Source organism: Durio zibethinus, chromosome 13 (assembly GCF_047325235.1).
Source record: "Durio zibethinus cultivar Kanyao isolate XHJ-2024 chromosome 13, ASM4732523v1, whole genome shotgun sequence".
NCBI classification, from domain to species: domain Eukaryota; kingdom Viridiplantae; phylum Streptophyta; class Magnoliopsida; order Malvales; family Malvaceae; genus Durio; species Durio zibethinus.
In genome coordinates this window covers 20,168,749-20,194,107 of record NC_143174.1, presented here as the reverse complement: position 1 = coordinate 20,194,107, position 25,359 = coordinate 20,168,749, and the positions used below count along the sequence as shown (strand labels likewise).

Genomic DNA, 25,359 nt, shown 5'->3' with positions numbered 1-25,359 from the left:
AATTCACAATATTAATAATTAAATTTAATATTTCAATACCAATATAAATACTATTCAAAGTCCGAAATTACCAAAAGAAAAATGAGTATAAATCGTGATTACATGGTTATATATTGAATTATTACGTGATAAATGTTTATCTTCTATTTATTCTAAGAAAATGGTACTATATTGTAATATAATTCTAGGCTTAAATCAAGATTTATGATTTTAACTATTAGATAAAATTGTGAATAATTTGGTCAAAATTTAGTAGCAAATTAAAAATAATCAAACATGTAATATGAATTTTAAAAAACATATATTTTTATCAATTTAGTTTAATTAGGTTAATTGAAATAAATTTATTTAGCCAACTTTTTAAGGTTTAATTGGTATAAAATTATCTATATTCCATATAATAAACAATATTATCATATAAAATTTAGAAATGATTTGGTAAGAGAACATTTGAAATTAAAAATATAATTTGTTATTTTTTAATTTTGAATTAACAAAGAAAGATTTGATTTTTTTTCTATTATATTTTCCTATTAATTTCAAATATAAGAGATTTGTTAATAAATTATAAGCAATAAGATAAAAAAATTTGTTTAACATATCAAAAGTAAAAATTAAATCAAAATAGTAAACATCAAAAGATAAATGTAAATACAATTCAAAAAAAAGATAAAACAATAATAATTAATTTATGTTTAGCCATGCCTGGAATATAACTTTGTAAGTATATAATAAAGAAACTGAACAAATTGGATTAGAGTGAGAATACACCAAAAGTAGCCTACTAGCCTATGAAACTAATTAATAAAGGATATGTTAAATTATATGCAGCTTATCTTGAGGAAAAAATTATTGAATATGAGAGGATCAGAGCATTGAAACTATTTAATCTACTTGAATAGTTAAAAAGTTAGAAATTCAAAATGGTGAGATAACAAAAGCTATTATAATTACTAACAACTAAATGGATGAGCTTACTTATTATACCTTTAATCTTAATAATCTTGAAATCTTCTTTAAGAACAAATTGTAGAATACAAATAGTAGTATACACAATAATAAAGTCAATAAGTATCAATTAAAAGATTAGCACTAATAATTTTAAGGTTATGAAAGATGATAATTCTTTTCATGGTCGGTAACACTTAAGTCTTGATTTTCTCAAGTCTACAAATAAAAAAAAATTAAATCAAATGCATAAACCAATTAAGATTTCAAGAAACAAACATCACAATTGAAATTCATAAAATAATAGTGTCAATCACTAAAATATATTAAAAAATGCGGTAAAAAAACATAAATAAGGGATTTAAGAATCCAAACTCATCACAAAATGAGAATTTTCTATTCAACTATTATGAAAAACTTTTCCATGTTTGATTTTGAAATTTGATTATGCCAAACTTTCATGATGAAAATTTAATTGCTCTATGTTTTATAAAAAAATAAAATATTGATTGTGAAAAGAAATTATATATATTATAATTATTTAATTTTAAATTTTAAATTTTTTTTAAAAAATGTAGTTTATCCAAGTTTAATTTTAAATTAAAATAAAAAGAGGTTAACATAATTTTAAATTTAGATGTGTGTAATTTTAAATTAAAATAAAATATTTTTCTCTTTTATTTTAAATCATAGGAAAATAAAGGTAAAAAAATTTATAAACAATAGTGTTTCAATAGCAAATTTTATTTATTTAAAATTATGTGAATATTGATTAAAATGGTGTATGATTTTTTATGGTTTTTAAGATTTAAGGATTTAATCTTTAAAAACTATTTGAATTTTGTATTATATATATATATAGGGGTAAGAGTGAGGTATGAGATTTTTTTTTTTTGGATTTAAATTAGGATAAAAATTAGGTATTTTGAAAGATTTAGATAAATCTACATTTTAAAATTTTTAAAAATTAAATAATTAATTAATAAAGTTATTTAGAACTATTTTAAGTGTCAATAATAGAGGTTGTTCATCTAAGTATCCATGTAATTAAACTTTATCAGATTTTTATATATATTGTAACATTATATTATATATTATTATGATTACAATTATTCATAACGAGTTTTCATACATTAAAAAAGATATAATTACTTCGTTGCTAATATTATCAAATATATTATTTTTAATATATTTAATTAAACAATCATTTAAATTATTGACATGTTTAATAATTTTATTGATAAAAATAATATTAGAGAAAATTTTTGAAGATGTTAAAGAAAACTTTTTGTTTAAATTTTTTTATTTTTTTATTTTTGAAACATCCATAAATATTCTATCTAAAACCATAGTTCCGCCTCTCAGCATAAACCAGTTCCTATTATCAAAGTGTTATTTTATTAAAAGGTAAAATGATGTTTTTATGGTATAAATTTTGAGAAAATTTTATCAAGCAAACGTTTTAATCATATTCATCTTTTATTTCATTGTGAAAATCAAACTATGTAATTTTTATCTTTTTTTTACCAACTCCTATAAAAATTTATTTCATTTTTTAAATTGGTTCAACGAATCAAACATTACCGTTAGTGATCGAGAAAAACAAAAATAAAAGAAGATTCGCATGAAAGGTTTTTGGAGGTCAAACTATAAGATCCACATGTTCCTATCTGTGGACATCAGATATTTTTGTTATTTACTTTTTACTTTTTCTTTATAACCGGATTAGCTGAATTCAAGAAGCAAAGAATATATGCCAATCCCAAATTTGCCTCGTTTGGGTCGGCTCATTGAAGTTTCGCCTTTGAAACTGCACGGAAACAAAAGCGCCAGCCACACTGTACTTTCTACTGTAATTATATTCCGTTCATATCCACTTCTGCGTCTGCCACTTAAAATAATCAAAATAAATATAATAAAAATAAAGTAATTAATTATTTTTAGGCAGGCATCTAAACCAAAGAGAAATTTTTTTTTTAAAAAAAAAAACCTACCAGACCCTTAGCACACCGAGAAGGCGACACACCTTCTTCTATTTCCTCCCGATTTCCATAGCATTATCGAACTTTCTTCAATCCCTCTGTCTCTCTCGACCTTTCGCGTCTTTGTGCGTTGTTATTCAAAATCGAGTTTAGATCTGTTTATTAGTTCCATGAAATTCCGTGTTTGACGTTCTTCGTTGAATCTCCGAAACAGTTTTCCTACCCGTCAACGAATTAGGGTTCTGATTGGTTCTCCGTTTTGTCCGTCTTTTTGTTTTTCTCAAAATCGCATCTGCAAAAAAAAAAAAAAAAGAAGAAAAATCTTCTTAAACTTTTCATTTTTCAAATTTCCCTGATTTCGCTTGCGATTTATGTTCTAATCTAAATTTCATTACCTTATAATTTGCTAAATTGGTTTGATCCCCATTTCGGTGGCTTGAATTTGTATCGATTTTTGGGTTGAATCCAAGCTTGCGTGTTTCTGGTGTCGTTTTTGGGGTTTGTTAATTGCTAAAACCGATGGATACTCGGAGCCCTAACGGATCTTTGCCGCAGCAATCACAGCGTCCGAAGAATTATGGAATCACGAAACCAATATCCCTCGCCGGGCCTAGTGAGGCTGATATTCAACGGAATACGGAATTAGAGAAGGCAATACTAGTCTTTTCTTTTTTAAGGATTTTATATTTTAATGATATTTAATTCACATTTTTTTATTTATTTCTGTAGTTTTTAATAGAGTTGGGGCTTTACGAGAGCAAAGAAGAAGCCGCGAAAAGAGAGGAGGTTCTTGGCCATATCGCAGAGGTAATTAACAAACAATTGAGTTTGCTTTGCTTATTGTCTTCCCATTTTCATGAAATGAAGAAAAATGAGAATAGGTGGTTGTACATTGCGTTTTTGGGACTATTGGTTCATGTGAAGTTTATGTTTGACTTATGAATTGACTAAGCACCTAGTTGGCTAGCATGTTATGGTGATTGCTTGGTGATATCTTGAATTTTTATTACCTATTTGGTATAATTCTTATTAGAAAATTTCTGAAAGAATAAACTAATTATGGAAGACTTATGCGCTTCAGAACGCTTTAGCATGTTCGTATGTCAGTAAAATGTTTGATCAAACCTAATTTTTTGGTGTGGTTCTAAAAAGTGAATTATTGTCCTTACAGATTGTAAAAAGTTGGGTAAAGCAATTAACTCGTAAAAGGGGCTACACCGATCAGATGGTGGAGGAAGCAAATGCTGTCATTTTCACTTTTGGATCTTACCGTTTAGGGGTAAGTATGAATTCCTAATTCCTTCAGCATAACTGCTATTCCTTTATCTTACATTTATTTGCAATCATAGAAATTTGGTTTGAAATCTTGCATATCCATTTGTCCTGGTATGGCAGGATTCATGAATTTCATAAGAAAAAAGCCCGAGAATGTTAAATTCCCTAGGTTTACAATAGAAAAAGTAACCTTTATAAAATATCATCTGATACTTGGTTATTGAAGAAAATCTAGCAATGATACTTTGGATTGTTTGTGCTTTTTATTTTTGGTAAAAATTATTAATTCTCTTGGTGGGCATGTGCTCTGTCTGCTACTCTGCCAATTGCTATTGATGTTCATTCTGTTTAGTTTTTCATTTTTTTTGTCTGTCTTGCTAGTAAATTAAATCTTTGATATTTGGATGATAAACAACAAGTCACTATTTTGACAGGTGCACGGACCTGCAGCTGACATAGACACTTTGTGTGTTGGGCCATCCTATGTGAACCGAGAGGTGTCTTTAATCTGGCTAATCCCTTTGTTTACCTTCAATGAAGTGGGTGGTCATTTAGTTTGGGTTTTAGTAATGTTTAATTTGAATTTCGCCAGGAAGATTTCTTCATCATTTTGCATGATATTTTGGCTGAAATGAAAGAAGTCACTGAACTTCAACCAGTTCCAGATGCGCACGTCCCAGTAATGAAATTTAAGTTCCAAGGAATATCAATTGATCTTCTTTATGCAAGTATATCTCTTTTGGTTGTTCCTGATGTAAGTTTGTAACCCCTTTGATGATTTTTTGGATCTAACACTCTTGTCGACTCTACTGCATCACTTAAGTGAAGGCCAAGAATGATTTCCTTTACATAGTGCAGGATGTTGCAAGCTATCCTACGATAAAGATATCTTTCTGCCTCTCCTTCTTTCTTTTCTTGTTTTTCTAGACCTTATAGCATTTTTGTTTTGTAATAACTAATTACCACTTTTAAGCATAGGGTGGTTTGCAAATCTGGTAGTCTTTTGTTTAAAATATCTCATTATCCTTATTAAGTAATAGTCAAAATCATCTTCAGCTCTGAGTTGTTGCAACTAATAGATACATCCTAATATATGAGTTTTTTCAGCAGTCCCTTAAATTAGGTTTTTCGTCAATAGTTTCAATAAGCAAAAGCAACTTCCGGCATTTTACAAAAAACAAATTAACAAAAAGGCATATTTAGATGATATTGTAAGTTGGGGGTTCAAAATGAATTTTACCGTGTGTTGGAGGGGTCTGGGAATATTTTAACTGAATTTCTGGTTGAGACTTGGGATATCACCTTTGCTGAAGGGACTTACCAATATAGAACTTTCATAATGTTCCATTACATAGTTTGTTGCAAAGAGTTCCTATGGTGTAATATGTATATTATAAAACCGTAAAATTTGCACTGTGCTATCTGGTTCCTATTTTATATATATATATATATATATATATATGTATATATATATGTATGTTGTTATGTTCCTATGCTGCTATGTTGGTATCTAGTTTGATATCTATGTTCTTTTTGAACTAATCAACAGGACCTTGACATCTCACATGGTTCTGTGCTGCATGATGTTGATGAGCAAACTGTTCGAAGTCTTAATGGGTGCAGGGTTGCTGATCAAATCCTTAAACTTGTTCCAAATGTTGAGGTGAATATTTTGTATGCCTACCCACCACTTGTTTTATTTATTTTTTTCTCATTTTGGAGTCTTCTAATCCATTACATAATTGTAGAACTTCCGCATGACGCTTAGATGTTTGAAATTCTGGGCTAAAAGACGTGGCATTTATTCCAATGTAAGATTATTATCTACTGGTTTCTTTTTCATCAGCTTCTTTGCTTTCATATTATGTTCTTAATTTTCTGTTTTTACTTGTTTATAGGTTACTGGATTCCTAGGAGGTGTAAATTGGGCTCTTCTAGTTGCACGTGTGTGTCAGCTTTATCCCAATGCAATACCTAGTATGCTGGTTTCTCGATTTTTTAGAGTATATACTCAGTGGAGGTGGCCAAATCCTGTTATGTTGTGTTCAATAGAAGAGGATGAACTTGGCTTTCCTGTCTGGGATCCTCGAAAGAATCCTCGGGACCGGTTTCATCATATGCCAATAATAACTCCTGCATACCCTTGCATGAATTCCAGTTACAATGTCTCTATAAGCACTCTTTGTGTTATGATGGAACAATTCCAATGTGGTAATAAAATATGTGAGGTGAGATAAAATAAGGTTATTTTTATTAAGATCTAGGCCTACTTTGAGTTTGAAGTATTGATGACTTATCTTAGTAATTTTGTCTTCATGTAGGAGATTGAGCTAAACAAAGCTCAATGGAATGCTTTGTTTGATTCTTATTTTTTCTTTGAGGCATACAAAAACTACCTACAAGTTGACATAGTTTCAGCAGATGCAGATGATTTGCTGGCATGGAAAGGCTGGGTGGAGTCACGTCTTAGACAGCTTACCTTGAAGGTAAACTTTAACTTCTCCATTGAAGGTGTATCTATTAAGCTTTGAGCCACTTTTGCTTATTTTATCATTATGATGACTTTTAAGATGATAGTTCTGTACATTGAATATTTTCCTCTTTCTCATGGTTTCCATGTCACTCTGCAGATAGAGCGGGACACAAATGGAATGTTGCAGTGTCATCCTTATCCTAATGAGTATGTAGATGCATCCAAGCAATTCCCACATTGTGCTTTCTTCATGGGCTTGCGGAGGAAAGAGGGAGTGAGTGGTCAAGAAAGTCAACAATTTGACATACGGGGAACAGTTGATGAGTTCAGACAAGAGATAAGCATATACATGTATTGGAAACCAGGAATGGATATTTATGTTTCTCATGTTCGTAGGAGGCAGCTCCCTGCCTTTATTTTCCCTGATGGGTATAGACGACCTCGATCATCAAGGCATCCAAGCCAGCCTACTGGAAAAACTTGTGAAGGTGTCACAAGGTCCCACTCAGGGTCTGCAGAAAGACCAATCAAGAGAAATCATGATGAGACAGTGGATGAAAAACCGGACAAACCTGAGAAACGGGCCTTTATTAGCCCCCAGAGGCTAGAGTCTGGTTCTCCAGAAAGTAGTACAAGTAGGTCTGGTGGAACATCTTATATCAGCAATGGTCAAGCAGTTAAACTAGAGCGTCTGAGAACTGGGGATGTTGATAACAATTCTATTGATAGGCTGTCTAGTTGGCCGTTAGACGGTGAAAAAAGGAATGTGGAGATTAATTTTCAGCAGGCTAGAACTGTTGATCGAGGGTCCCTCTCCACATGTGGGCAGACTTCTTTAGATATAGATAATTTGTCAGTAGTTAGAAATGTAGAGTCAGCTGAACAGATAGGCGAACCTGCTCTTAGGCAGGAGTTGCTTTCTCCATGTGAAGTTCCTGATTCCGAAATAAGGGAAACATGCAAGACTGGCTTGAATCAAGAGAAAACTGGCGATTTGGCTTCAGCTTACATTAATGAGGCAGATACTGGATCTTCTAGGAGAATTTTAAACTGGAAAGGTGGTGTGGTGTCGATCAAGAGGTGGTCAAACCATGTAATCAAACAGCAGTAGTAGAAATTGCTGAAAGTGTATTTGGGTCAAGTTCCAATGTGCAGAACCTCAATTGCGAGTTGAATTTCTTTGTTTGAGGTATTTGGGTTAAAGATTGTAGCGGATGACAGTGAGAATACTGGAAGTTCTGGAGATAGTGAGAGCCAGAGATCTTTGCAGGGTGGTGTCTGCAGAGCAAATTTCGATTCAGTTCTGGAAAATGGACATCTGAATGCAAGTGGTGTTTTCCAAAACAGCTTGCCTGAAGAATTAAAGGTTTTGAATCCAACTTTTCGACATAAATTACTTAATTTATTTTTTATCTTCTACTTTGTATTAGCTGGTTCTCTTACTGTTTTGTTCTCTATTTAGGTTACCTTTTTCTTTTTTTTTTTTTGTTCCTTTTATTTTTTTATATATTTGGGTCATTGTAGATGCCAATCCTGGTTTTTGCTTTTTTTTTTCTCTTGAGAAATGAGGTTTTGAGCACAAAAATGGTAATGTTCTAATTTTTACGGTGCGGGGACAAAATTTGTGTCAGATGACTTTGAGAATCTTATGACTTTCTTATGTTATTTTTTTAGGAACTCTTTCAGCATTTTTTATGTAACCATTGCATTTTTGTCTAGTGGTGTCTTACCTAATTCTTTTATCATTTTAGTTCTTTGCCCAGCCAATCTCCTAACCGGTGCGAATGTGGTGGCAGGTCCTGCACCACCATCATACTTGCTATGTTTCTAGTAACTGTGCTTAAGACCCTGACTTTGTTTTCTGTCTAAGGCTCAGATACATGACCCTCCCTTAGATTTCTTATGTTTTTCGACAAATTTTGGGGACCTAACTTGCGTTTTTACCCCTATTTTGTTGTATAGCCAAAGATCGCAGTTGGTAAGGTTGTAAATTCTCAAGATGGAGCTAGGTCAGAAACTTTCAGAAGCCAGTGATGAGGCATGTGTTTTTGGAACTTCTGTTCTGTTTATGCAAATTATGATCTCTTTATGCCCTTTTTTTTTATTATTTTAGCAGGTCAAGTCTGAACCCAACATCATAATGTGTTGTAGATGATACATTTGGAGAATCTTTGTACCAAAGGAGTAAGGCCAGCTCCTCGGTAAGTATCCCATTAAATGCTGGCTTACAGTATGGTTTTACAGGTATACTGAGTGCGACTGGAGTAGCTACATATTTGGCGACGAAAGGGAGAGCTGGGTTGTTTGGCTTATACTTTTGGGTGTGATTTGCTGTGTGGCTTTAGCTTGGAGGATCCAAGAAGCTATAACAGTGCTGGTGCTTTGAAGACTTCTATCTCATTTTTTGCCACTAGAGTGTTGTGGTGTGCTTCTTGACTCGATTTATGAATGAATCATTCTTCATCGAAAATTGTAAATCAAACGGGGGTGTTGCTGTTTCATCTAGATTTTTTGTTACCTCGTGTAATCCTTTATACACTTGTAATACATTTCATCAATGCTTTCTAGTTGGTCAACTCATCTCTCTCTCTCTTGTAGGAACGCTCGGGCACACATGCCGATATATGTGTGCTGACTTTTCACTTTCTAGATACCTTTTGTTCCTGTCCTTGTCGTTGATATGGTAACCTAATGTCACGTGTTTTAACGTTTGAGTTTGAACTAGGATTTTGGCAGAATAATTTGAGCTAATACTGAGAATGTAGCCATGTAGGTAATCTTTATCACTAGTGCTAGTGGAGTTGGGGATACTGGAAACTCTAAGTTTGGAAAAAGAGATTGATTGGAAACGAGAGAATCTAATGCCAAAGTATGTGCAATTAGGCTACAAGGTATGCTTTGTCTGTTGATCCCTTGTTAATTTCAAAAGTGTAGAAATAGCCAGCCTAGATGGCTTGTCAGTCGCAACTGGGAATCCCGTCGACATGCAGATGGTTGTGCATGCAGAACTGGTCTTTTGCTCCCCGGAGACACCACAGCTATGTTAAATCATACATTTTGTAAATTATGCTGTCATATTCCTCTTAATCGTTTCCTACTGCGCTTGTAATTGGATAGATAAGTGGCAATGGCACTGCAAACAAGTGGAGTTATGTCAAAGTCGCTTCCCACTTTGTAGGCTTCATGACCTTTCTGAGGGCAACAGCAGCGAAGGACGCGCAAAACTTCCTTCGCTGAAGGCGTGGCATAGGGCGAAGCAGATTCACTTGTACGGACGACTACTACCTTGTAAAACCTTTATCCTGGTAAAAGAGGAGCGCTAGTTTTCAAGTTTCTTTTTTTTTTTTTTTTTTTTTAACACTTCAAGTTTTAATCATTAAGAACAACCGTATTTTTAAGGAAAATGAAATCTTATTTAATCAGAATTATTTTAATATCTTTTAGAATTTATTTTATCATTTTATTTATTATCTTAGAATATTCATTTATTTATAATTTAAAATTATTTATTAAATAATAATTATTATTTATATTTATTATATTGCTTAGAGTTTAACTAGCATTTATAAGATCAACTCTAGGTGGGGGGTTACATAAGCCAATACCTTCTTCTCCAAGCTGTTTACAATCTTAAAATCTTCAAATTTTCAAACTTTGAGATTGTAAAGATTACATATAAGGATTATATAACTTGTTTGTTGTTATTGTAGACCTGGCATGCAATTCCAAATATTTGTTTGCTATTGTTGATAGATAATATTTGAAAATTTTAATTTTAAACATATGTTACGGATTGTGAACATTATTATTATTATATTTGTGAATTATGAAGTTATGATTTTATTTTTATTTATGTTAAGGTTATATTATTAATAAAAATATTTTTTAATTTAAAAAGATACAAATAAGTTAATAGTCACATTAATTATGTATAATCGTATTGTGTTGTGTTAAATAGATTAATTATAAATGTATTAATCTTGGTGTATCACATAAAATATATAATAAACATGTTATATTTAAGATTTTAACACATTTAATAATTCATTTCGTGTTTATGTTTCGATTATTCATTTTGAGTTTAACATAAGATGTGAATACAAAAATTACTAGGTTTAGTTTACAGTTGCAATGACGATGGAACAGTATACTGGCTTGAACATCTAGGTATTAACAAAAAAGAGAAGGACTTGACAACTATGTGACCGTAATCACATCTTTTTCAAGTTTTGGGCTAATATTTAAACTTGAAGGGCTTAGATGTTTGGAAGGCATGACTCAACCCTTGAATGGCGCCAGCTGCAGCAGCCAGTGAGACAAGCAAGCATACCAAGTTCAAAAGCTGGAGGCTGAGCCACCTAATTGTTCCTTGTTTGATCTTCTTTTGGGCAATGTGCATTTCTACAGGGAAATAGACTGTCATTGGCCAGTAACCGATGGCTCCAAGGAGTGCAATTATGTCATTAAAGAAAGGCAATGCCATGGCAACGAGTGTTGCCACCACCACAAATAATGTTCTCCAAGTTAGCCTTAATAAGTTGACACCCAACCTTTTGCTCGAAATGCTGATTGGGTACTCTTCTGTTACAAAAGATGATTCAGGCCAACGCGAGCTAATCCATGATTCAACCACCTTAAATACTGGTTGAGCTACTACCTGTCCAAATTCCATGCTAAGACGTATTAATATTAGTATCCATGCAAATGAAAAATCCTCAACTGGGATTTTTATACGCATGGAACGAAAATAAACCTGATATGCTCCCACAAGGTGTACCACAATGAAGACATTGGCTAAATCAACCACCCAAAACGGCTCGTAAAATACAAACCCTGTCAACATGTTACCTGGTGCATGGTTCCCAAACGCAGCATAGCCAAGGCAACAACATAACAAGTATAAAGTGGTTGATGTAAACATCCCTATCATGTTAGCTTTCTTCATTTCCTTATTTTCAGGCGGTGGTGACTTCAAAGTATCCTGAAAGTTCACAGAAAGATAAAATAATATGCTGGTCAGATACATTAACTTGTTTACTCATATATAAAGCCATAGTCAAAGATTTTGATCATATTTCTTACTTGGATTTCAATCAAAATGCTAGAATATGCACAAGCAAATGCCATATTACCAGCTGCTGTAAACATTCTCGAAACCCTGTCTGCTACGGTTGAGTCTATCCGAACTCCTACTCCAGGTAGAGTGGTTCTTGCTCCGTTTCCTGTACTTATTGTAGCCTTTTTTTCAGTAATTGAAAATGCTATTTCTGCATTGATTAATTACTTAAACTAGAATTGAATAAGATCATGATTGTCATTTTGGACTTATACACGATATAAAATGCATAAAAACTACTACCAGAAAGTTTAGCAAGTATGGGACATAAAAATATAAATATTTACCGACGGATGGTCAGACTCAAATGATAAAAGAGAGTATCTTCCTTTTATTGTTATCTTACCTGAGTTTAAATCTGTTAAGAGTTTGTAAAAAAGTAATTTTTCATGAATTCACTAGGTACCATGTAGATAAGCTTGCTTGAACCGGATCGGAGAAGGATTTATTGGACAAATTTCAAAAATCCCTTACTACTAAATAAAAAATAAATATTTGACATAATTGTATTACCTGAAATAATCTTTGCAAAAGCGAGTCCCATTCCGGTAAACGCATACCCAAAGGACATAATTGCTGCAATGATGGAAAGCCATGACAACTTGTGGAAGTTTGGAATTTGAGACACGAAAATTTCAACAATTCCTAGAGCAATCATGTATGGATTATTGGAGAACTCGCATGGATCCTCATGACCATTCTTGCGAAAACAATTTGATTTGCGTATTGCTCTGGAAATCAGGCATTGTTATCGGCATAAATTTGTAGTGTAAAATGTTATATACAACTAACTTATAAACTTTATTGATTTGTAATATATTAAACCATAGCTTACACCATGCTAATTGATGCTGTAATGGTATAACCAACTAACATGCCACTGAGGAAGGTGTATTGGAGAAAGCCACAGGCATTGTACTTGATTCCACCTAGCGTAATTGATGATAAAAACAAAGTTAAATTTTTGTGACACGAGTTCTTTAATTAAAGGTTTAAGATTCTGAAATTAAATGTACAATGTCTAAAAATTACCGAGGTTGGTTTTGACAGCCTCCATGTAGGAGTAATTTCTCTTTCCATAGTTTGAGTTTGAAGACCTGTAACAATCTGCTAAGAGACTGGAGGTGTAATATGCGATGCATGAGAATAGTAAGAGAGTGCCAACCCCAGCGATCCATCCTAGCTGCGCCATAGCCCAGCTCAGGGAGAGAACACCCGAACCTATGACCGCTGTTATTATATGTGCACTTGCGGTCCATACTGTCCCTGCACATCATATTTTACATGAATGGTCAAGTAGCAATCATTTCTGGTACGGAAAACATATATGTGCCCGAGCCAAGAAAATTTCAGGCTCTGTTTGCTGGTTTTCCAAATTGCTTGCATATATCTTCACAATTGTTCTGCTGTTCTTGTCAAGATTTTCTCTTGTGAGTATCTCCAATGCTTTCCGATTAGATGGGTAGATTTAATTAATTACTATTTTGATACTTGAATTTAAAAAAATATATATAAATTGATACTTAAAAAAATAAAATGTATAATTTGCATCTCATATATGTATTATATTAATTCAAACTTTAATCTTATTAACCATATCAATTTATATATATAACATTTCACATATATTATTAAGTTATGTGTTCATCACACTTATTGTCAATATTTTTTTTAATATAAATTAAAAATATATATTTTACTTGAACCGTAAAAAATTATCCCGAATTGATCAATAATTTTTTGTCATGTGATGTCAACACAAAGATTTTTACAAAATATCTAAGACTTTCATATAACAAATAATATATATGTATATAACAAAATTATATTAATTAAAAATCATATAATCGAGTTAAGTTAATAATATTAAAAATTAAATTAAAATGATATATTATTTAAAAGTGTAAGATAAAAATTATATATTTTATTTTTTAAGATATCAATTTATACATATTTTTTAAAGTTTAAATATAAAAATGTAATTAACTCTAATTCATTATGGTTCGTCTCAGCCTCTTAGGGGATTGGTCTTGAGAGAATAACCACGGCAATTATGACAAACACAGCTTTATTCCCTCCGATCGATTCAATGGGATCATTTCTCATGGATGGAAAGAGGATATATGCGCACAAGAATCGAAATACTGCAGTGCACTTAGGAAGCTAGTGAAAAAAGGCTGTTGGAAATGTGGTTGCAACTAGTAGTCTAGTGCTTCCTTCCAGCAAACGACAGAGGACAAATAAGAACCCATCGAATCGATTATGAACGGTAAAATCTTTAATGAAATAATAATGATGCCTAAAAAATTTACATTCACATCTACTTGTTCTGCTTTTAACAGTCGTCAGATGGGTTATGAAATTATTGAAATGTACGTGGGTATTCATGAGATTCAGGAAGGAGTTGAAGTTTATGTGCGTGAGAGAGAGAAAGAGCACCTGTTCTTCTTGGTTTTCCATCATCATCAAACTCACCATCTCCAGCTTTGTCACCATCCAAACCAGTTTCACATATCTCATGCTGAATTTCTTGATCTAGAACACTGATCTGCATCTTCTTAATTTCTCTCTACGACTCTACTTTAACATTGCTTTTTCAACTTGTGTAAGAGAATTTTGGACTATTCAAGAAAAACATGAAGCCAAGATAGTTACTACAAGATACTTACTGTACAAGTTGGTTTAATTCCAATCGTGAGAGCCTAATAAAATGGCGTTTCTTTGTTTGATAGGTGGATGCAGAGGTATTTGCCACTGAGATCAAGGGAGCAAAGGCTAACATACAAAGAGAAAGCAAAACAAAACACTCCTAAATAGAAAAGATCACCTAATCTCCTATTTATGCTCATCTTACTCTTTGAGAAGCAATGGCCTCGAACATGCTAACAATGTCGTGCTGTTAATGTCTTAACATAAGGCAGAAAGTTAGTATACCAAATGGTTACTTCACTTTAGTCTATATTATTTTTATTCAAATTATGTCTTATAATTATATTATTAAAAAATATTAATTATTTATTACATATTACATGTGATAACTAAATAATAAATATTTATTTTAATAAATTATTAATTATTTTAGCAATAAATGAATAATTTTTAATAATATAATTATGTGACTTGATTTAAATAAAAAAAAAAAGGTTTATGTTAAAAAACGATTTCATATAATCTTGGGATAACAGGACAAAACCGTTTCCTTTGGAAACTCGTATTTGCCTATCATCTTTATTTAGAACAAATCCTAAAAGAGTGTTCATATATACCTTAGAATATATCCTGTTAGCTTTTTACATTTTCAATCAACGTCAAATCTCAAAGGACTTCTTTTTGTTGCATATGCCCCGAAGCTGCTTTAATTTTGCCCAAGTGGAGAATTACAGTTGCCGATGCGATGCTTTGTTTGTAGTCAAGGGAAACCGGATAAAACTTATTGCCTCCATTTTGAGGGGTTTTTCTTCTCATTGTTCCCCTACTCCTTGCTGTATACTTCAAGGCATATTGAATCATATGTTCTGCTGGGTCATGTCGCACATGTAAACGTTGCTTTAGCTAAAAATTAAGGTGGCATTTTTCATATTTGCAAGGTTGTCTCTCTACTTTCTCGTTGCTCATTTTCTGCAAGCAAGAAGCATTAGAATTTTTTATTTTCTTGTACAATTAAGAAAAGCCAAGTAAAAAGAAAAAAAAGAAAACCAGCTAACCAAGAAAATGCAAAGCAGCATACGCAGCACCTCATAGGCCCACGGGCTCATAGCCAACCGGATGACCCAAAGATATGTTTCATATTAGAAATTGGGCCCAGGGAGGCCCAATACCCACAGAAGATTCGGCTTGGGAACCCGCCACGGGTGGCCCGCCGTTACAGTGTTACTCCAAGACATCGCACGATTATACAAACGCGTCTGAGACCTTATCCTGAGTAACTAACTCAATGATTTCATTTTGCATAAGAATAGGAAGGAGAAGGAAATCTTTTATTTTGTATAAGAATAGGAAGGGGAAGGAAATCTTATTTCGAAAACAAAATCTGTATGTTCTCTTAAAAGCTCTTTCATCATTAGGTCAAGGAGTTAAGGACATAATAAAACATCTTTGGCTTCTCACAAGTGCCGATTCATATCCACAATTGTGAATGTACATTCAATGACATAAAACATATTCTCAAAAACACTCCATACCAGGCACCTAACTAAATGCTTTTAAGACTGCGTTAAACAATAGAAAGAAAAATGACTAGAACAATAACAACATGCCAATATAAAACCGAGTATATTATATTTCTGTATGAAATGCAATGATACTGCCTAATGTTTAAACAAGCACCTTGCATAAAGAAGTAAAATTCTAGCATAACCTCTGAAAAGCTAGAGATCCAATTGATTGAAGAGAAACAGCTATACATACATGAAGGTTTAAATGGGGAAAGAAGAATAAATCAGAAAATAACTACTATTGCTTCAATGTAATTATAAAGTGCACGCTGAATAAGTTCAAACACTTCAAAGTGCTCCCCCCCCCAAAAAAAAAAGAAAGAAGTTTGGGCTCTGCTGCTAACGGTGACAAAATGGCTAGCGACCACTTCATTTGTATTCAAATGATGGCACGGGAGGAGCATCAAAGCCCTCCAAAACCTCTGTCTTACTTCCACTGCCTGTTGCTGATTCCTGCTTCTTTCCACCACCAAAAAGGCCTCCAAACCATGAAGAGGAAGAATTAGATGAGGAAGCAGATGATGAGGTTGATGAAGGTGAGCCCTGTCTCGAACCGTCAACTGATACAGGGGCTTGGTTTGGCAATTGCCCCATTGGAAATCCAGGCACACCAGCTACATTCGGTGCTGGCTCTTCAATCATCATAGGCATCTGTGGCTGACTGAGAAATTTATTCAACATGATCCCAGCTCCTTCAATCAAAGCAAGCAAAACCCCACCAAACAATGCTGATCTGGAAGCAGCACCAAGTCCTTGACGCATTGAAAGAAACCCTCCAGTGGCAGCACCAGCTATAATCGAGTTCCACGGATCTTCTTTCTGTCGGACGTACACCATAGTGCAATCAAAAGTGGAAAAAAGGCCACCCCAAACAGCAAAACTACCACCAACACGAGGGGCATTCATACGCATTGCTTGAGTTCCTCCATTCAACCTAGCACCACTAGGGGAGTTATACGTGCCTTTCAAGAAGTGGAACAATGCACCTCCAACAGCGCCCATACCAAAAGCACCACCAATATCATCAAGAATTCGATCGGGGCATGGCTCTCGAGAAGTTTCTGGGGTACCCATGGTTCACAAAGATAGTGTCTTTTCTATTAAAAACACCCCCAAGTTTCAAAATTCCCTGCAAAAATTCACCCGTAAAATAAAAAAAAAAAACTCAAAATTCCACAAACAACAAGAATTATTCCAAAAAACAAATTAAAAGCATTAGAGCAAAAATTTCAACGAACTGTTAATCAGTTTGATTGCAACAAACTTACGTTATTTACCAACTTCAATGACCCAAAAAACCACGTAAAACCAACATAGGAAGACATAAAAACTTAATAAATGCAAAAATTTGTGAGAGACAGATATACATGCATGTTTTTGGGACACTCTTCTTTTTCTTTTCTAAGAACACCACTCACCAGCTAATTTCAAGTTATATAAATTTTTTTTCAAAGAAAACAATCACAACAGCGATCCAAGCTAAAAGCCCATGAAAAAAAAAAAAAGAACAGAATAAAACGCCAGAAAAACGTCATTTTTCAGATGGATAACAATCAGTCCATACGTAACCCGGAAATATTTGGGAAAAAGAAAAGAAGTAACTTTAATGTTTTGCAAAAATGAAATTATCGAATTTTCTTTTACCTTGGTGGCGATCTGCGAGAAAACTTGAGGTCTCGAGCGAAAAGAGGGATCTTTTGCACAAATTTTAATTATTTATGAAACAAGTAGAGAGGAAAAGAAAATATCAGTAAACCCTAGAAGGCCGGAAGCTTTGGGAAGGCAAACGCATTTTTTCCTTTCGGAATTGGGTTCTCTCTGTCCATGTTGTAGAAATAGGCTGCGCCAATTGAAGGCCTTTGTTTTTGGGCTTTTATGTCGGTCCTCTTTATAGGCTTATCGTAATTTTATTAAAAGAAAAAATGCATTTCACCTTTTCTCAAAATATAATATTATTATATATAGATTACTTACATACATTATTATATAACATAAATTTAGTTCATTAAATTGATGGCTTTTTCTTATTTATTCATCCATTCAACAATTACTATAATACTTGTAATTGGGGCATCAAAAGATTGTGAAAATAAACCCATATTTTTCAAAAATTATTCGACTTATTGATAAAGTATTGAATTTTTAATTTTAATAATTATGATTGAGATAATTTTAAGTTAAAAAATAAGCTCATATATTTTACACCTTTCAATCTGAGAGAAATTGATGGTGTCAACTACTTATTTCCCTTTGCTTCTTTTACTGATGCAAGTGATCATCAGTGAATTCCATCCAAATCTTTTACTCTTAAATTTCAGAAATGGTTTTATCATAAACATTTACAGCAACAATATTTATAAGAAATGAAAAAGAATTTGGATTATTTTCCCTTATTTTTTTCTTTAGCATTCTTTACTTTGTTCTCTTTAGGGTTGGACTTTGGTTAGTTTGAATGAATTCCTTTCTCAATCATCAGGAAACATTGATACTCTTTTCATTTCAGAAAAGAAAAAAAAAAATTATAAACATCGTAAGACCAAATCTAAGTCAAACAACAAGCATTTAAAGAGATCATCAAGTCCTATCAAGTTTCATTTCCAAAAATACCTAGTTGACCTCTAAAAGAGCAAAAAGAACGAGGAACATAAAGTGGAAATACAAGTACATCTCAGGCAATCCAGCACAAACTTATTCTATGAATATCATCGCTCAGAACTCAGAAGAACCGTCCAAATGATATACCAATTTTTCATGAAACGATTGCAAATGATAGATTTGAAGTTTTGAACCCAAATTTGAACTTTGTGCCACCACAACTTCTCCACTTGAAGATTAGAAAACTCCCCACTCAAAAGTCCTCTTCATATATGGAATGCAGGATCAGGTGGTGTCCTTTCTTTCTCATTGCTACCAACTGAAAGCAGCAAATTCCCCAAAGTTCTTAGAAAGTCGGCTAACAGAAATAGATAATTGTCACTTTTGTAACTATTAATGAAAAAAAGGTACAACTTACTTCGTAGAGTTGAAAGTGCAGAACTCTTTAATACATGCAGCCTCTTTGCAGTAGAAACAAACATGCTGCCAAAAGGTGAACTCCAGGATCAAGATTATTGCGACAAAAAACAAGATCAATTGTCATAAAAGGAAATCAAGAATTTATAATTTGATTCAACGAGTATGGCAAGTTTAAGTAAAGGTAGCTTCAACAATCATTGATAGCATATCATACTTAAAGCTGTTTTTTTTTTTTTAAATACTGAATTACAGATTGTATGCCAGCAAGTTTTCATCCTGAAAAAAAGTTGTTTTTACACTTGGAAGGCAGTTGAAAATTTCATTTGTAAGAATTTAATTTGTGTAAGCTGATGCTATAATCTAAAGAGTAATAAAGAGAAAAATGCTTACTGCCATGGGACATCCCCAACAAGCATCCTGTCTCCTTCATCATCTTCATAAATTAAAGTATATTCCCCACTTCCAGCAAATGAATCTGCATCCGCTTTTGTTAATTCCTCAATCTTGTTTTCGTTTTGGGTGGCAGAAGAATCTTTTTGAGCTAGATATGATTGTAACAAGCCGGTCAGCTTAAACTAACATAATGTAAGATATTAAGAAAAAGTGAGCAAATAATGAAGTGGAACATTTAGTATATATTATCAGGTTTGTAGACAACCTGCAAGCAGACCACTGAATAGCTCATCTATAGCAAGTGAGAGTTCCTCATAGCTATTATAGGCGCTAAGATTCACTTTCCTTCCAATAGGGATTCCTTCCATGTTGATCTTTATGAACAACTGAGTATTGGAATTTTCTGGTTTTCCTCCATTGTCCGTTTCATTTGGTGAGTCAGAAGCTGGTTTGGACAAGCTGTTGCTTGCAAGATTTTTCCTGAATGACCGAATTGGAGGCCACCCAACAACTGGGGAATATCTGCTACATTTTAAGGCAGTAAGAGGAGCAGATAAGAAAAATGATCTAGCTTCTGTGGCAAGGGGCTTAGCAATACAATTTTATAACAAAAAAAGTTTGACTGCATCTATTACCATTCAAAACAAACCACAGAAACAACTTTCCCTTCCCAGGCATGCTTCAATCAAAACATGCTCATCCACTTGAACAAATCGTTGGTGCCATTTTGTGGAAAGTTATTGACATTTAAATAGGTTCTCATTTTCACTAAGAAAATACAGTTTTCTTTTATCCTTATTTAAAGATCAGAATAATATTCTCTAGCTTTTTGTTATGAACTAAATTTTAAAATGACCCTTCTTAAATGTTAACAAATGAAAGCATATTTTCACTAATGCAAGCAAAGTATCAAAAGTTAAAGCATAACGACCTTTTATTTGAGGTATTGTTTGTAGTGGTATCTGCATCAGCAGTAGCAAGACTAGAACATGCCTTCCTACCAGGAAACTGAAGCTCAGCCATCCTAGAGCTACATGGCTGTGAAAAGTCCTCGGTCACGACAGCAAGCATCTTGGAGATTGGTGAGTTTTGGAAAAATGAAGCCTTTGAATGTTGTGACTCATTCTTGGTGTCTGTCTGAAAGGCAAAATATGGTGTAGAGCCAGAGGACCATGGAGTTTTAGTACAATTCACTGTATCACCTGTTTTCTCAATACATGAAATCTTTTGGCATTGATTTTCACTAGTATCTCTCGATCGGTCTTTCCCTCCTCTTTTTGTTTCTGCTGTGTGTTGGAAAGATCTCTTTGTTCCATGAGTTGTCTTCTTGTTGTAGCCAAGGAATTCTCCTGGAGGACCAAGCCTCAACTCCAACTTTCTGTCCGGTGAGACTTTATGAATTACAAGCCATTCATTGCTCATAGGATTTAGATTCAGCAACTGAGGATATTCCTCCATCTTATTCAGCCACCGTACGAAGGGAAAATGAAAGAGATCCTGGCTGGTTGCACAAAGAAACTATATTTTGGTTCTTAGAAAACAAGCTTAGTTCACTGGAGGCAAAGGGTACAGAACTTCAATCAACATGCTTACTGGAATCAAGTGGATAAGTGAACTGCAGGAAAACAAAATGATTGCAAAAAGGAAATAGGATTAGTAAAAGCAGAAGCCCCATAGAATGTTTTTAGTTATGCCTACTTGTGTCTACCTAAAGGCTAGAGCAATCTACAAAACAACAGCCACCTAAAAAATCTAGTTACTTCCATCCTACATATGAATTTTGCTGCTTTCCAAGTTAAAGGACAACAAGACAAATCTAGCAACCACAACTAAACCAAATACTCTGAAAAAACTTGGTGATATATGGCAAGCTTTTGGGGAAAATATAGCTAACTGGCTCTTTGACTTCTTTCAAGTTTTCTCTTCAAGTTTCCTCTTGAGACTGAGCATAGACAGGCAATAAGAAACTGCAGCAGAGAGATTTCTTTCCCTCCACAAAACTAGAAATGGAAAATAGAAAATGAGACACGCAACAGCTTGCACATAATAGAATTGGTGGTAATGAACTTTGATGCATAAGCTAGACAAGACAACGCTGTTGTTCTTCTTTTGTCAAGAAGCAAATGCTAGCCTTGACACTTATGATGTTTATCCTAGGCTTTGGCACATGATAAGGACAGCATTGTTGTTCTTTTCCATTGATAATGCAAACTTGATACATACATTTATACGTTCGAGTATATACATAAAAATTAAACAGAATATCCTCTAACATTTTTCAATTTTCATCTGCTGTATTAAGCTGATTGCTTGTTTTTTTCTTTTTTGTATAAAACTATGGATATACTTCTCTTTTCTGGGTATAAAAGAGGCAATAAACCTTGTTAAAAACAGGGAAAAGCCCTGTCTCCTTATTTATATTCTCCACATTAATACCTCTTATCCTAATACTATACTGATTTATGAATTTTGGAAAGGTGTCTGTCTAGTTAGCTGGTCTATAATCATTGGCAATCGCAAACGAGAAAGAGTTAAGTGTGATAATCAAATGCTTTCCACGGCATAGGACTAGGATTCATCCGAATGAAGAAAGGAAAAAACCATGTGCTGTATCCATATCTCTTGTCAACCTTTCACTACAATTTGTCCACTAGGAAGTAAACTGAGTCAACTTCTCCCACATTGTTGAACTGAAAACTAAAATCTCCCGATTATAGGTGCTGATTTTAAAAGAGAACTCAAAGTGAGAATTATATTTTTACAATGCCTTGGTTGCACTCATTATTAAATTGTGGACTCAAACTCTTTCAGGCATGCTTTCTGCAATCGGCGTATCATGGATGGGTGGAGAAGCCTAGCTACCTTTGCTTTGATGGGTTTAGCATTTCGGACAATTAGGTTATTTTGAAGTTGGTATATATTTTTTCTTCTTTTCAAAGTAGGCAATGGAAATGTTCAATGAATATTGGGAAAAAGGAAAAACTAAAGTCTTGGTCATCATTATTAGCAGAACAACTAACCCTTTTGTGCTCATCATCTGTAATGGTGGTGGAGCCATAACATCCCACTTACTAAGATATGATCGGTCACTGCCTGCCCTGATAATTCCCAACTTCACTTTAGAGGAGCCTTTTTGGACCTTTTTTGCTTTATTCCTCCCTTTTCTTCTCTTTACTTCTTGATCGTTATTATCATTACAAGTTTGCCTGCTGCTAATTAGCAGCCAATATCTTAAAATCTTTCAAGTATCACTTCATTTTGGCACCTGTAAAATTAATTGTATCTGCTATATTAATCATCATGTACTATGATTTTTAGGAAGAAAATTCTTTGATGTTTTATATATTTACATCAATAACTGAAAGAAAATAGATGTGGCTGTGATTTAAAAGAAAGCATGTGATTTTTTTCACTGGTAAATGATTGCTCAATCGGTCTTCTCAACACTCTGATGATTCACCAAACCAGGTACAAGACAAACACTGTGTGAGATTCTTCTTTCTATAGCTTGTAAGTGTTGATTGGATTTGTATTATATATTATTCTATTTTCTTTCGTCATTTTCCCTCTGCTCTCCAGTCATTATTCAAATTTGGGCCCAGAAAATAATTCCGCAATACTATAATCATGTAAGCAGATTCAAATGGGGAAATCTGAGGGCTGTCTTTCCAGCAATCAAAGCCCAAGGCTTCCAAATCCAAATCCTTTAAGTATAGATCGAATTTCAATAGTTGAATTTGACAAACCACCACTCCAACCTGAACCCTTCATTTCCTTTCGACTTCAAAGTGCGGGGAAGACCATGAACTTTCACCCATTTGGAACTTGAGATCAGGCCACTAAGACCGGCGACTTTCAATAAAGTGTGTGATGCACTTCCTGCCAACCCACCAAAGAAAGGAAAGAGTTCGGGCTGGTGGAGGGGAAACAACTAGATCAAAAGCGGTAGGAAATATAAAGTGACATATCATTGTTACTATTTTTGGTAATATTTAGATATTCATGATATAATTACTCATACATCATTTACAACATATCATTGTTTCCGCAGTAATGTACTAATTTTAGTGATAGCAGTATATCTCCATTTCAGCACCTAACAGGGAACCTCATGCTGTGTGTGCAACTGAAGCCTGTCTCACCATCTGAATAAAAACCAAGCAATTACTCGCTTAATCAGAAATTTCAAACATGCTGGTATTGATACAAATAATAGAAGAGATCAAAATGTAAGACCTGAAAGTAAACTTCGAGCTTCCTCCTCAGGATGGCATACTCTTGCTTGACTTGTTGAAAAGTCCTAATGCATCTACAAAATCAAGATTGTGAATTCACATCAGAAAGCGTTTGCCAATTTAATTTCGGCTACCAGAAGTATTTACCAATATATATGTAAGTAAGTTTTGAAGAAAAGAAAAATACCCATCAGCATTTTCTGCACTGCAGAATTCTGTGAACACTGTGCAATCATCAATCACCCTTTTAGCTCCTATGCTTCAAGAAAATTACAGACAACATAACCAAGTAACTCAGAGAAACAATTAACATTTTCTTTTTTAATTTTGGTATTTTAAGAGTTTGCCTGGAGCTGCTACCTTTGAATTGGTGCATGTAATCATCCAGTTTTCTATAGTCGATAGTCTTACTGTTCCTGCATGCATGGATTAATATATTTCCGATAAGAAGGAAACTAGTTTGCAGCTGCAAATTATGTGTCACAGTAATCATAATCATATTGATGGTTAGTGTGGTAATATAATACTGTTCCCCTTACAGTGCCTGTTCGATATTCTGAATCAATCTTGCAGAGTCAGTGTAAAATAGTGTAACAATTTCTTGTACAAAATTAGGGTTGGAATCATCTTGTAACTCCTCAAGCTGGATGAATTGCTCGTCAAGGTACCCCTACAACTACGCTTCAATATGCACATTTTACTTTATTTGGCAATAAAATTATGGATAGGAAAGAAGAAAAGAGAAGTAGAAAATTTTTCCGAAAGAAAAGATTATGAAATATATTGAGTTGGAATTTGGAAACGTTGCCACACTTTTTTGCGTCAAGATGTTTTTTTTTCATACCATTGGATTGTTTATTTTTGAAAAAGCTTGAAGTGTCTCAAATTTAATTTAGTTAATTCATGTAAATTTGTTTTGTAATGTTTTCTATCATCGACTCATGTCGTCTCTTTTGTTAAAAAAAAAAAAATTCAAGATATATAGTTATGCCCATTGACTAATTTCCAAGAAAATGAAAAAGAGAAATAGAGGAACAAACCTAAAAAAAGTGTTTTTTTTTTACATGTTGACGATCTAAAGGCTAAAGTAAAGAAAAAGCAACGATGTTTTGGTAAACTAGTAAATGAAAAATGAAAATGAGAGAGATAGGACCTGATCAAAGAAGGACCTTCTTATGCAGGCAACTTGGTGTTGCAAGCGCTTCATGTCCTTCCTTGCTTTCCTTTTCTTTCCTTCGTAAAAAAAAAAAAAAAAAAAAGTGGTAAAATCTGATATGTCAATGATTGGTAGCATTGCTTTATAAGGAATTTGATACATTGTGGAGCTGTGTTCAATTTCAAGGGTATGCCTTTGTATTTATAATATACGGCTAAACCCTGTGGTAAGGAAGGGAGAAAGAAGCATGGCCAAATATGACAAGAGGGAGAATCATAGGCCCACAAAAAAAATAAGGAGCTTACGTGTCAAACGATTATCAAATTGGTAATCCGTTTAGATTTTGATGTTCTGATTAAAAAAATATTTTTCTGTTGCAATAAAGATTTCACAAAAAATTCATGTTTACTAATGCTTTATTTAAATGTATGGTGAGGAATTTAAAGGTGTTAAAAACAATTGAATTTTTTAAAATTCAATTAATGATATTCACGTCGTGATGAAAAATTTTCCTATCATATATTTAAAAAATTATAAATATATGTATATTTA

General features: G+C 33.4%; 4 protein-coding genes, 1 long non-coding RNA gene and 1 pseudogene across 12 annotated transcripts; 2 read left to right on the top strand and 4 right to left on the bottom strand.

Annotated features, from left to right (window-relative positions):
* Nucleotides 1–2,894: 2,894 nt before the first annotated feature.
* On the top strand, nt 2,895–9,254 carry LOC111302540 (nuclear poly(A) polymerase 4-like). Its single transcript, XM_089741994.1, is given in 14 exon segments — nt 2,895–3,581; nt 3,660–3,737; nt 4,102–4,209; nt 4,640–4,702; nt 4,798–4,959; nt 5,755–5,868; nt 5,954–6,016; nt 6,104–6,433; nt 6,527–6,691; nt 6,836–7,736; nt 7,739–7,847; nt 7,939–8,044; nt 8,641–8,716; nt 8,830–9,254. Coding segments are annotated over 13 exon segments (2,403 nt in total). The 5' UTR covers nt 2,895–3,449; the 3' UTR covers nt 8,713–8,716; nt 8,830–9,254.
* Nucleotides 9,255–9,849: 595 nt separating this feature from the next.
* On the bottom strand, nt 9,850–14,601 carry LOC111302955 (amino acid permease 8-like). 5 transcript variants are annotated; one of them, XM_022898878.2, is made up of 8 exons: nt 14,234–14,601; nt 12,827–13,060; nt 12,630–12,723; nt 12,308–12,525; nt 11,761–11,900; nt 11,432–11,659; nt 11,229–11,335; nt 10,793–11,079 (listed from the first exon to the last, which is right to left on the bottom strand). In XM_022898878.2, the coding sequence occupies exons 1-8, from the start codon at nt 14,346–14,348 to the stop codon at nt 11,037–11,039; spliced, it is 1,179 nt and encodes a 392-aa protein (XP_022754613.2). In that variant the 5' UTR covers nt 14,349–14,601; the 3' UTR covers nt 10,793–11,036. The 5 variants fall into 5 exon arrangements, with proteins under 5 accessions (XP_022754612.2, XP_022754613.2, XP_089598112.1 ...); XM_022898877.2 differs by having other exon boundaries at nt 9,850–11,335; nt 14,234–14,527; XM_089741986.1 differs by having other exon boundaries at nt 11,229–11,659; nt 14,234–14,599.
* Nucleotides 11,485–12,323, top strand: LOC149515401 (uncharacterized). Its single transcript, XR_016326552.1, has 3 exons — nt 11,485–11,591; nt 11,784–11,876; nt 12,197–12,323. It is a non-coding gene; the product is annotated as an uncharacterized LOC149515401 (long non-coding RNA).
* Nucleotides 14,602–16,147: 1,546 nt separating the features above from the next.
* On the bottom strand, nt 16,148–17,850 carry LOC111302954 (mitochondrial import inner membrane translocase subunit TIM17-2 pseudogene; annotated as a pseudogene). Its single transcript, XR_016326550.1, has 2 exons — nt 17,653–17,850; nt 16,148–17,137 (listed from the first exon to the last, which is right to left on the bottom strand). The product of XR_016326550.1 is annotated as a mitochondrial import inner membrane translocase subunit TIM17-2 pseudogene (transcript).
* Nucleotides 17,851–18,477: 627 nt separating this feature from the next.
* On the bottom strand, nt 18,478–21,601 carry LOC111302952 (uncharacterized). Of its 3 annotated transcripts, none has more exons than XM_089741984.1 (6): nt 21,125–21,601; nt 20,348–21,031; nt 19,682–19,938; nt 19,414–19,564; nt 19,022–19,086; nt 18,478–18,922 (listed from the first exon to the last, which is right to left on the bottom strand). In XM_089741984.1, exons 2-6 carry the CDS (start codon nt 20,872–20,874, stop codon nt 18,870–18,872), a joined length of 1,053 nt encoding a protein of 350 aa, XP_089598110.1. In that variant the 5' UTR covers nt 20,875–21,031; nt 21,125–21,601; the 3' UTR covers nt 18,478–18,869. The 3 variants fall into 3 exon arrangements, with proteins under 3 accessions (XP_089598110.1, XP_022754608.2, XP_022754609.2); XM_022898873.2 differs by having other exon boundaries at nt 21,259–21,601; XM_022898874.2 differs by having other exon boundaries at nt 21,311–21,601.
* Nucleotides 21,602–22,795: 1,194 nt separating this feature from the next.
* Nucleotides 22,796–25,128, bottom strand: LOC111302953 (histidine-containing phosphotransfer protein 4-like). Its single transcript, XM_089742475.1, has 6 exons — nt 24,805–25,128; nt 24,191–24,321; nt 23,999–24,067; nt 23,839–23,910; nt 23,653–23,725; nt 22,796–23,561 (listed from the first exon to the last, which is right to left on the bottom strand). Exons 1-6 carry the CDS (start codon nt 24,967–24,969, stop codon nt 23,526–23,528), a joined length of 546 nt encoding a protein of 181 aa, XP_089598601.1. The 5' UTR covers nt 24,970–25,128; the 3' UTR covers nt 22,796–23,525.
* Nucleotides 25,129–25,359: the final 231 nt, after the last annotated feature.